General features: G+C 38.4%; 1 protein-coding gene and 1 long non-coding RNA gene across 3 annotated transcripts in view; one reads left to right on the top strand and one right to left on the bottom strand.

The window, feature by feature from the left end:
• The first annotated feature begins 4 nt into the window (after positions 1-4).
• Positions 5-12,575, top strand: part of LOC127438621 (roquin-1-like) — a 30,427-nt gene continuing 17,856 nt past the window's right edge. For both annotated transcript variants that reach the window (XM_051694315.1, XM_051694314.1), the window contains exons 1-7: positions 5-242; positions 5,715-6,145; positions 9,471-9,591; positions 9,745-9,984; positions 10,093-10,268; positions 10,406-10,606; positions 12,027-12,159. In XM_051694315.1, the coding sequence (XP_051550275.1) occupies positions 5,915-6,145; positions 9,471-9,591; positions 9,745-9,984; positions 10,093-10,268; positions 10,406-10,606; positions 12,027-12,159 (1,102 nt within the window). In that variant the 5' untranslated portion in view covers positions 5-242; positions 5,715-5,914. The remainder of the gene's footprint in view (positions 243-5,714; positions 6,146-9,470; positions 9,592-9,744; positions 9,985-10,092; positions 10,269-10,405; positions 10,607-12,026; positions 12,160-12,575) is intronic.
• On the bottom strand, positions 7,722-12,175 carry LOC127438631 (uncharacterized). The gene is made up of 3 exons (XR_007896772.1): positions 12,071-12,175; positions 8,349-8,451; positions 7,722-8,117 (listed from the first exon to the last, which is right to left on the bottom strand). It is a non-coding gene; the product is annotated as an uncharacterized LOC127438631 (long non-coding RNA).

The following is a 12,575-nucleotide window of genomic DNA, read 5'->3' as shown; positions in this document are numbered from 1 at the left end:
AACCACCTAGCAACTACTCAGAACACCCTAGCAACTGCTTAGCAATGCACTAAAACCAGTCAAACAACCTTAGCAACCACAAAAGCATAAAGCAACATCCCAGCATCGTGATGGTGAATTTTTGCATGAACAAACATTTTGTGCCATCTGTGGTTCAGTCACTCCAAAGAAAGTTTCATTACAGCAGCAGGCGAAACTCACTGTCGCCCTTCTTCTGCGAAGATTGAGCTGAACCAAATATTGTAAGTACACAATTTACTCCTTATATCGTGTGGTTTTACTGCCCTTTAACTGGTATGATTATAAAATAATAAACGCAAAGACTTCCACAGTGTGAACTGGCTTAAGAAAACCAGCAGACGTATACTAGGATAGGCTGAATCGCTTATAAAATGATCAGATTGACCTGTCTGCAATTATTAAAGTTAAAAAGAGCTTAAAACTATTACAAACAAGTTTATGACCAAAGACGCTTGAGCAAAGATAGCGTAAATGCTAATGGTCACGATCACAATTTAGGTGTAAATACATTTTATAATCGGTTACAGTTCAGTTTGTTGGCTTTAAAATAATTATTTTAACAAATAGTATTACAGACATTATGGGTTTTGTAGTATAACCACTTTTATTGTTAATACGTGACGTTTAGCTTGAAAGCTACAAGCTTTGTTAGCACACCGGCGCTGTTTTTTGTTTTCTTTTTTTAATATTCTAATTTCATGTGGGTTTAAAATAGTTCACAACAGCGCTGATGTTGTAAAATTGACTCTCTTTTTTACGCATTTTATGTTTGAAACAATTTATGAGACTTCTTATTGTTAATACTCTTGCTTTTGTTTATAACACCTGCAATGTGTAAACCTGCTAGCTGACTAGCTTAGCACTTCTAACAGACCATTTAAGAGCGTTTTATAGTCCTTTAGGGCTTGAATAAAGCACTAGACGTGAAATAAACCCAATTATTTAAAGATTGGAGGATTTATGTTGCTATTTTATCGTATTTCAACTGTGACCATGCATATTCAATGGGATTTGCTCATTCTCCCATTTCCTGAAGGGCCTGATATTAGTGATGAAGAATGGAAATCTAGCATAGTTTCCCAATAGGCCTTTTATTAGGATTTTATAATACATTTACTTTGCTTTATTTGGCTTCTTTCATGATGCTCCATTAATCACATGGGAATGTGGTGATGCACTCAAATGCTTTGTTGCTGTCTTGGCACAGATCTAATAGGATGTGGTTTTTAAGAAACTAGAGGTGATTAACCAGTATATCATTAAATTATATTATATTAATCAAGTGATACTTCCAAGTCTTTGTTAAACAGCTTTAGGGGATTTCCAGTGGATATAAATGGCCTGATATTCTCTTGTGTCTTGTGCCTCAGCATGCTTTGAGGAATGGTAAGTTTTTCCATGACTACAGTAGCAAGGCATGTGGGTTTTGGAAGTGTTCTTCATTTTGAAATAAGTAAATGAGTGACAGAAATGTAAATCAGCTATCATTATAGTTTTTACCTTTAGTTAGTCAAATATCATCCAGTAGATAAACCGTGTCATTGCCACCTGCTGTCCCCTCTTAAGTTCCATTTTCAAACTAATTGTCATCTCATGATTACATTGCATTTTTGGCATCAGTTCCTAGTAAGGAGGATACTTGGAAATACAGTTTACACATTACCAAGCTACCTTTTTTAACAGGCTTGCTTTCTGGTGCTCATATGACAGGTTATACGCTACCCATACCAGTATCGCCACAGAGGTTACTCTTTTGTCAAAACCAGTTGATCACCCCACTCACGTACCTATTTATAGTCTTTGGGAAATCTGTGGTGCCAATGAACCAGTATGACATACTGAAAGCAAGTGGGTGTGCCCACTTAAAATGGTGCTTTTGATGGCTGCCAAAAGAGGAAGTACCTTTGTTGCATGGGCAGCTGCTGAAGATAACAGCATGCATTTGAATCTTATGTAAACATGTGACTGTTAGGTAAAATGGCGCATGATATGAAAGGCATTAAAAAAAGTTCAAGTGGAGTTGTTTCCACAGAAGGGTATGATTCTCACTCTTGCACATGATAGAATGATGGTTAAAAATACAGAAGAAAATCTTGCAAAAGGTAAGATGGCATTCTTGGTGGTTTGCTGTCATTACAATGGGGTGGTGATTCCCAAAACAATACAGAATATCAGAAACTATGTTGTAATGAAGCCTGCATTAAGCACCATTAAGATTTTTTGCATTGTAAAATTGTTTTCAGGACACTAAGCCATGTTTTACTCTTGTTTACTGTATTGCATTTATTTTTTTAATACAAATCTTGAAAATCTACTTACTTAAAATAATATAGCATTGTTTTTACATTGCCATAATGACTGTCTTAATGGCTATTACTTTTTTGTTGTTGTTGCATTGCAGTAATGGGAATTGGGGTTTAAATGTTCGTAACTGTCATGACAATGAGTAAGTTTACATGCACGTTCTTGCACCGATTATGCTTAATAAACTGACAATGTGTATACTCATGAAAACGCATTAAACTGCTTTCCTTTATCAGTGTAAGGTCATAAACGGCATAAAAAGAAACCGATCGACACAGGTACATTTTTGTCCATCACTCCGATTTCGTGTTGCATGTAAACACCTTAAAGGGATAGTTCACAATTCTCTCATTTACTCACCCTCCTGGCATTCCAGATGTGTATGACTTACTTTCTTCTGCAGAACACAAATGAAGATTTTTAGAAGAATATTTCAGCTCTGTAGGTTCATACAATGCATGTGAATGGGTGCCAACATTTTGAAGCTCTAAAATCCACAAAGGCATCATAAAAGTAATCTATATGATTCCAGTGGTTAAATCCATGTGTTCAACACAAAATTATAGGTGTGGGTGAGAAACAGATCAAAATGTAAATCATTTTTTTTATCACAAATTCTCCTCCCTGTACAGTAGGGGGCAATATGCATGAAGAATGTGAATCACCAAAAACAGGTGAAAGTGAAGGATAAAGGACTTAAATATTGATCTGTTTCATGACATCATGTAAAAAGAACCAAAACAGCAGTGACCTCAACAATTAAGAGTAATAGAGAACACATCTCTGCTTTATTGCCATTTTATTATGCCACTGTTATCTTTGTTCTAAAACATTTTGCAGGAGCATATAGAGGTAAATTCATGTAGTAATATTTTTTTTTTTTTTTTTTGCTGTCATCAACAACAAAGCCGTTTTGAACTTCCAAGGTTGTAGAACGTGAACAGCTTTGAGTAGAATCTCCAAGATACCATTTCATTATAACAGTAATTCCGACACGAAGTGAACAAGGCGCAAGACCATGTCCTCACTAATATGTTTTCGATTGGAAATGCATTGATTTTGCTACATTTACTCCTCATCTACACCTGGAACACCGTTTTCCTCCACCAAAAACAGAGATGTTCATAAAACCTCTCCATTACAGCATACTTTGGAAAACGATGAAGTTAGAAAACTGAAACTGAGTTTTTAAACAAAAACCGATTAGTGGATGTGGCCTAATGCTGCGTTCATGCTTTTTACAAGTCGGAATCTCGTAATTGAGCCTTTGCTAAGCTCTGCCCCCCTTGGTTACGGTTGCTCGCTCTGACAAGCTCTGCAGAACTCCCCATAGGAATGAATGGGAGATTGCCATGAAGGACGTGGTTTTTGGCAAAATATTCTCAAACGGAATGCATCATATTTTTACATGGGCTGGTATGAAGAGTGACATTTTAATGCATATTTAGCTGAAGTTTTTTTTTGCAAAATAAATTGTTAAATTACACAGTAATTTGATTAAAAACTAATAACATTTGCGTAAATGAAAAGAGCTGTTTATAATGTCTCATAACACTAATTTTAATGCTGTGAACTTGTTTTTTCTATCGCTTTTGAATCAATGACTTGAATCAATACTTAAATGAATTAACGTTCAGTTTTTAGCTTTAATTTACCTTGGAGCAAATGTACAGTTGAAGTCAGAAGTTTACATACACCTTAGACAAATACATCTAAACTCAGTTTTTCACAATTCATGACATTTAATTGTAGAAAACATTCCCTGTCTTAGGTCAGTTAGGATCACTATTTTAAGAATGTGAAATGTCAGGATAATAGTAGAGAGAATGATTTATTTTCAGCTTTTATTTCTTTCATCACATTCCCAGTGGGTCAGAAGTTTACATACACTTTGTTAGTATTTGGTAGCATTGCCTTTACATTGTTTAACTTGGGTCAAACGTTTTTGGGTAGACTTCCACAAGCTTCTCACAATAAGTTGCTGGAATTTTGGCCCATTCCTCCAGACAGAACTGGTGTAACCGAGTCAGGTTTGTAGGCCTCCTTGCTCACACACGCTTTTTCAGTTCTACCCACAAATTATCTATTGGATTGAGGTCAGGGCTTTGTGATGGCCACTCCAATACCTTAACTTTGTCCTTAAGCCATTTTGCCAGAACTTTGGAGGTATGCTTGGGGTCACTGTCCATTTGGAAGACCCATTTGTGGCAGAGTTTTAACTTTCTGGCTGAAGTCTTGAGATGTTGCTTCAATATATCCACATAATTTTCTTTCCTCAAGATGTCATCTATTTTGTGAAGTGCACCATTCCCTCCTGCAGCAAAGCACCCCCACAACATGATGCTGCCACCCCCATGCTTCACGGTTGGAATGGTGTTCTTTGGCTTGCAAGCCTCACCCTTTTTCCTCAAAACATAATGTTGGTCATTATGGCCAAACAGTTCAAATTTGTTTCATCAGACCAGAGGACATTTCTCCAAAAAGTAAGATATTTGTGCCCATGTGCACTTGCAAACTGTAGTCTGGCTTTTTTATAGGGGTTTTGGAGCAGTGGCATCTTCCTTGCTTCCTTTTAAAAAAAATTTTTTTTTGAGGTCTTGGCTGATTTCTTTTGATTTTTCCATGATGTCAAGCAAAGAAGCATTGAGTTTGAAGGTAGGCCTTAAAATACATCCACAGGTACACCTCCAATTCAGTACACCTCCTATCCAAAGCTAATTGGCTAATTGTTTAAAGGCTTGACATCATTTTCTGAATTTTTCAAGCTGCTTAAAGGCACAGTTAACTAAATGTATGTAAACTTCTGACCCACTGGAATTGTGATCTAGTCAATTTAAAGTGAAACAATCTGTCTGTAAACAACTGTTGGATAAATTACTTGTCATGCACAAAGTAGATGTCCTAAACAACTTGCCAAAACTATAGTTTGCTAATATGAAATCTGTGGAATGGTTAAAAAATGAGTTTTAATGACTTTAACGTAAGTGTATGTAAACTTCTGACTTCAACTCTAGGTGTTATTGTTGATTATAAAAAAAAAAAAAAGAAAGAAATGACAAATGACTTGACAACAACGTGTTTTAAATTCTTTTAATTATTTTGATAAAAACATGCATTAAAAGCACTCAAACTCACAATACTTCCATAGGCTGTCTTTGGAAAAAAGCAAACGCATGTCAGAGTAATGGCGGCAGGGCAACAGTTGCTAAGACAGGGTTTTTCAGAAGCGCTTTCAATGGCGGAGCTCGGCAAAGGGTCAATTACAGTAATTCCGACATGACATGAATGTACCATATGTTAATATGGGGTGTTTTGATAAGCTAGAACCTTCTTTACAGGAAAATCTCATTGTGAATTCTCTCTAATTTGTGATTTGTTTTGTTTTACAGGTTATGTTTTTCACACTATGTGCTGAACGCCCACAATGCCAGAAAATATTTAAACAGTTTGATCTTTGGAAGAGCATTATTAGTTCCAGTGGAACCTATAGGACTTGCCATATCGTTTTACTCGAAACGAATACAAAAACAAATGCTGCAATAAAAGAAGATCTTTGGGACCAGTGCATCACAGACTGTGCTTCGTTACAATGCCTGTGCAAGCCCCGCAATGGACCGAGTTTCTGTTGTGTCCCATCTGCATGCAAACCTTCGAGGAGAGCCACCGCAAGCCCATCAGCCTGGGCTGCGGGGACACTGTGTGCAAAATGTGCCTGAACAAACTGCATCGCAAGGCCTGCCCGTTCGACCAGACCGCAATCAACACAGATATCGAGCAACTGCCTGTCAACACAGCCCTTCTACAGCTTGTTAGTGGACAGGTGAGTCATGACATGTGCAGGGAGGGTACTAACATATTTTTTTGCCACCCCTGCTAATGCGGAATGAATTGAGAAAATTTCCCGGCCATAAATATTTCTGTTCGGTCATTTAACTGAATTTTTGCAATATTATATTTTGTCTTTATCGCAATTGTATTATTTAGCTTGTTCTTACAATTAAATTTATGTTGCTGTTCCTTATAAAGTTACCAGCCACTGGCCAGATAACTTTTTCTACCTGCGCTTGGCGAGTTTTAATTTTTTGTTTACTGCATGCACACTTGTCTTTCTGAATCATAAGGATGCAGCAGTAGCAAAGAACATGTCAAGGGCAGGATAGAGAGCTGAAGTTCAATATTCAATAGATCACAGGGCATCAGGTTTCAAACAGTCAGCTTGTCGTTCTGGTCTGGTTGGATTGCAGCCATGATGTGACGCCCTGAAGCGTATGATGTCTTCATGTCTGTAGATTTTTGCCTGTGTATGAGTTTGTCCAGCTAGCAGCAGATTTCATCAGAGTCATCATGGTTAGAGCAGGGGAACTTAGAGTTTATGCAGTCTAAAGCTTCCTTACTGATACGCACACTTCCCTGACAGTGACAGCCAAGGAGAACTAGGAAGACAACAACAGTTGAATCAACATTGTTTATCTGTCATTCCCAGCCCAGTTCTTCAGATTTTTGTAAAACCATTCAACGATAGGCACAAACCAAACACACCCTTGGTGACAGGTAGGCCTCTCGCAGTTATTACAGAATCCACATATTGGGATAATTTGAGATGATCGCAATCGTTGTGCATTTTAAATTCCAATTACATATTGCCATCCAAATTAGCAATTCTTTTGCGTAATAAGCGTTTTTATGGTTCCCTTCTTACAATAAAGGCTAATCACATTTAGCAGGTCAAAATGTCATATTTTGCCATTATGTGGGCAAAGTACTTGTTCCTCTCCCTATTCTTGTTATTTATAACTCGCATGACGTTGTTATGAGAACATTGCTCAGCATGATGTTTTTTGTGGTTGTGAATGTTTTCTGCACGTAGAGGAAGAACACATGGAGGAATGCTGACAGCATTCAAAAGCTCATCTGTTCTGCCCAGTTATGTCAACAATGCAAACAAGGCCTTTTAGGCATACAGGTGTTATCTTTCGTTGTATGAAAACTAGCTATAGGTGTAGGAGGACTATCTTTGGTTGTACAAGCACAATCTTTAGGTTAGGTGTACAGGATTATCTTTAGGTGTATGACGACCATCTTTAAGGCACTGATATACTGACGTTGAAGTTCTTCTTTGCTCAGAGCTAAAAAAAAGTTCAAAACAGTCGTGCAACGGTTTTCTGTTTGCAAACATTCAGACATCGGCCACACCGCTGGGGGAGGTGTTTAGAGAAGCATTTAAAAATGAGAACACGCAAGACTACATGTAAAACATCAACTAATATGAAATTAAAATGTGTTGTCAATGACTACATGCCTCATTTGCTAAATAAAGCATAGCCGGAGCTGCCGTTCCACTTAAGCAATACTTGCATGTCAGAGCTTTTTAAAGGAAACTCCTTGGCAAGTAAGTGTTACATCTTTAATGCATCCTTTATTAAAGTTCAAATAATAAGGAAGCAGGTCATGTAAATAAGTAGAAACTCCGAAACTGGCATTTCACTGTGTGGTCAGTGCCGCTTCTATGAGTCGCTTGAAGTTGTGTGGCGCGAGAGCACTGCAGGGGAGGCACGGGGAGACGGTGGGATAGAAGAAGTCCATTAAAACATTTTTTTGAAGCATACTTCCAATCCAATTGAGTGTCAATTGTGCAATTGATTGATATATTTCAGCTGGACTGTTGAGTCTGTAGAGGACAGAGACTCTCAGTGAAGAAAGATGGCTGCCATACCAGTTTGTTTTCTTGTTGTACATTTTAAAGCATTAAATCCACAGTTAAATCCTCAGCTTTTGTGAGAACAGGGTTTTTCCTGCATTGAAAATATACGTGGTCATATCTTGCACCAGTGACCCTCTGTTTTGCCATTTTCTCATGACTTTGATACTACTGCAAATATGGGTGTGTAGCAGGGTGCCAGACAGTCATAAAATTAGCAGAAAACAGACAAGAGTGATGATAAGAGAGGCATATCTCACTTGCAGATATGTAAAGATGTGTGAGCACTTAAGAGTGTTTGAGTAGATTTGGTTTAAAAAGTTACCTGATATGGTCTTGGAAGATGCGTGTACGCGAACGATTTTACAGATGTTTGAAGGTTTGCACCAGCTTGGTAACTGCACGCCAGTGTGTTCATGTTGATTGATCTTAACAGAAAGAAGAACCGGAATTAGCTGTCGGCCTCAAAGTACGTGGCGCAATGGTTCACACCCAAGGATGATGCGGACCACTGACAGAAAGAAGGTGTTTCAGAAACACCTTTTAGGCCAGATTTTGTTCGAAATGATGTCACACTTGTTTGTTCTTCGTTTTCACTCGAAGTATATTGAGGCCTTTAGGTGTATGGTTAACTTTAGGGGTATAAACACTATCTATAGATGCACAAGGACCATCTTTAGGTGTTCTAGGCTATCTATAGGTACACAAGAACTAGCTTTAGGTAAATGAGGAGGACTATCTATAGGTGTATGAGAATTATTTCTAGGTGTACAGGAATTATATTTAGGTGCACGGAACTTATCTTAAGGTATACGAGAACTATCTTTAAGTTTACAAGTATTATCTTTAGGTTTCCAGGAAGTAGGCATGGCCATTTTCGAGTAATTTGTAGTCACATACTCTAACCCACAAAAAATGAGTACCCGATTACTCGTAAATTAAAATGCATGTTAAAAATGACAGATATGACACTTACGTGAAATTTATATTTTGTTTTATCCATAAACGTAACCAAGAACGGTTTCAAAATAAGATAACTATGCTTTTCTTTTGGGACAAAAATTGAATGAAATATACGCATTATTAAAAATGGAACGAAAATGATTTAAAAATGCAGTATTTGCGCTCAAAACTCAGTATTACTTCTTCTCTCACCCAACACCTCAGTGACACATGCAGTGCCCGCCAGTGTACTCCAGTTGTAACTGCAGGATCTGGTGAGAGATTCAGAGGTTAAACAGTGTATTTCAGGGCTGCTCACGGCAGGCAAATGTACAAAGGGAAATTAATTTGCAATATTCGAGTTTAATTAATTTGTTTTAATAGTCGAGTAGCTGGTGCAGAGCGAGTACTCGATTACTCATGCACATCTCTACTGGGAACTATCTTTAGGTGTACGGGAATCTTTATAATGGAACGTTAAATAATGGTATCTTTTCTTAAACAGGTTTCCAGTCCTCAGCCTGTCACCTTACTGACAGCTGCAGAGGACATCAAGCACTATGAGGAGTCTCGCACATGTGTGGAGGACCTGGCCCTCTATCTCAAACCCCTCAGCAATACCAGAGGTCTCTGCATTTTTCATAACCAATAAAAATGTTAATGCTTAATTCATTAATTCAAGGCAAGTCAATCATTTTCAGTGCAAAAAAATCCAAGACAGGCCTTTACACAGAGGCTCACTGTTAGTGCTTGATTGTTGTTCATCTTGGTCCGTGCAGGTGCAGGGCTGAATGACGCCGCTCAGTGCATGCTCAGCAGACCCATGCAAAGAAAGCTGGTGACTCTGGTGCACTGTCAGCTGGTGGAGGAGGAAGGCCGCATCAGGGCCATGCGGGCGGCCCGATCTCTGGGTGATCGTACCGTAACTGAGCTCATCCTTCAGCATCAAAACCCCCAGCAGCTCTCCTCCAACCTGTGGGCCGCCGTCAGGGCCAGGGGCTGCCAATTTCTCGGCCCTGGTAAGTGCCGATGTTTTACCTACTTTATGAAATTGTATTCAAAAGCCATTGGAATGATTCTTTATGTGGGTGCCAATCAATGTTGATGTTTTTCTTTGCGTTCTATAGCCATGCAGGAAGAGGCATTGAAACTAGTCTTGCTTGCTCTGGAAGATGGTTCTGCCCTCTCACGGAAGGTTCTGGTCCTGTTTGTGGTCCAAAGACTCGAACCCCGTTTCCCTCAGGCCTCAAAAACCAGCATTGGACACGTGGTGCAGCTCCTCTACAGGGCTTCCTGCTTCAAGGTGCATCTGCTTTTCCTTTACATTATTGATTAATTCCCATTAATCCCTTTGTTGCAGATTTCTTTGAAATTTATAGTGATAGCAATACAGAATTTGCTTCATATCTTAAGTGTATGCTTTTTTTTTTTTCACGTCAGGTCACCAAACGTGATGAGGATTCCTCCTTGATGCAATTGAAGGAGGAGTTTCGCACATATGAGGCTCTTCGGAGGGAACACGACTCTCAAATCGTTCAGATTGCTATGGAGGGCGGACTGCGAATTGCCCCCGACCAGTGGTCCTCTCTGCTGTATGGGGACCAGTCCCACAAATCCCACATGCAGTCAATTATAGACAAGGTATAGACGCTGAAATTATTAGTGTTATTTACGTTTTTTTTTTTTCACTGATCAAACTGATTTAACAGGTCATGAAACCCCCCCCAAAAAATGTTGTGATGTAAACAGATATGTAGAGGTTGCACATCATTTACAATGATGATAGAACTCATGTTTACTGTTAAGGGGAAAGTGGTTATGTTTTCCATTTTATTAAGCCATTTCGTTCTTCGGGTTAAAAAACGAAAGTTGAAGCAACGTCACAAAAATTAGTTATATGTGTATGAGGTATATTATGAGCGTTCCTCCACAATGTTCATGAGATGGAACGCTTCCATCCAGACACAGCTCTGCCTCATGCATGAGCTCACATTACAGCGGACTCATGGACGTAACGACTGTTCCGGGAGGGGCCGAGTCTTCAACAGCAGTCACAGAACAGATATGAGAATGGACTTTTACACTAACTGTGTGATGAGAACGAAATCACATGTCAGAATGGATAACCAGACTGGTGTGTGCATTTCTTGGCTGCAGTTCTGCTACACGCGCTCCAAACATGCTGTTTATGAGAAGTTGTTAGACAGAGCACTGATTCCATCACTTCATCTCAGTGTGTCTGATAATGGGCAGGATATCTCATTTTGTAAGTCGCTTTGGATAAAAGCATCTGTTAAATGAATAAATGTAAATGTAGGACAAGATCGAAATCACTCCTCAGAATGGACCACAGTCCATACTGGACCACAAAGTGCCCCAAAACTCTTTTTTTCATCTCCACTCATAATATTATGTTCAGCTGTCTCTGTTGTAAGGATATTATAGAAGTAGACTCCCTCCTGTCCTCCCACTTGCCTTTCCTGTAACCACCCACATTTTTACATTTGTTCACGCCTGTTCCGTGAGACTTGAGGTGTGAACGATTGGTGCTGAACTAGGTATGTTTCATGACACATACAGTATATTAAATACTGTATATGCGCTGAGGAGCACTAAAGCTCATTCCTGTCATCAGCTGTGCTTATTCATTTCTACATCTATCAACCATCAGTAGAACATTTAAAGCTAATTCAATAATTTATTTAAGTATTGTTATGGATTTGTAATTTAAGGTTATTAAATTTAAGAAGAAATGTATCTATGTAAGAAACTGTAAAACAACAGAAGCTTTTGAGACATTTTTGGTTATTATACTGATTGTGCTTAGATTGTTCTCTGGATATTACTTTAAGATTTCACAAGGTGGCACCATAGTTTTTCAAGGCGGTTCAGATCTTACGTGTTTACATTATCCACTCACACTCCTCCCTGTATAGAGAAAATATGCTGTAGGGTTTATTGAAAATGAAACTCCACTTCATACATAAAAACATATTCATACTTGTTGATTTTGTCATTCCGGTATGTGAAGTATGAGTTTATGTGGATATGTGTGTGTTAGTTGCAGACACCAGCATCATTTGCTCAGAGCGTACAGGAACTCACCATTGCCCTGCAGAGAACTGGAGATCCAGCCAATCTCAACTGCCTCAGACCCCATTTGGAACTGCTGGCCGACATTGACCCCAGCCCAGGTCCACCTACTTGCTTCTTCATAAACACACACACACACACACACACACACACACACACACACACACACACACACACACACACACACACACACACACACACACACACATAGTCAACACACATAGTCATGTATTCATACCTTTAGAGGACTTCCTTAAACCTAATGGCAGTTCTAAACCCATTATACAATGTTTATACAATCAAGTTCTCTCTCATTCACAGCCCAATTACTTAAACTGTTTGGAGTGGTCAATTAATATCAGTTATATATAAAAATAATAATCTACCAATAAAGAAGGCCAAAAAAATATAACTATGTATTTTAATATACATTTGTACAAATACAATATGTATATATATTATTTAATATATTTTATAATAGTTTTATGTACACTGTTTTAATTTATAAGCTTAAATT

The sequence above is a fragment of the Myxocyprinus asiaticus genome, chromosome 50, assembly GCF_019703515.2.
Source record: "Myxocyprinus asiaticus isolate MX2 ecotype Aquarium Trade chromosome 50, UBuf_Myxa_2, whole genome shotgun sequence".
In the NCBI taxonomy this organism is placed as follows: domain Eukaryota; kingdom Metazoa; phylum Chordata; class Actinopteri; order Cypriniformes; family Catostomidae; genus Myxocyprinus; species Myxocyprinus asiaticus.
This window is presented reverse-complemented; position numbering and strand designations above follow the sequence as displayed.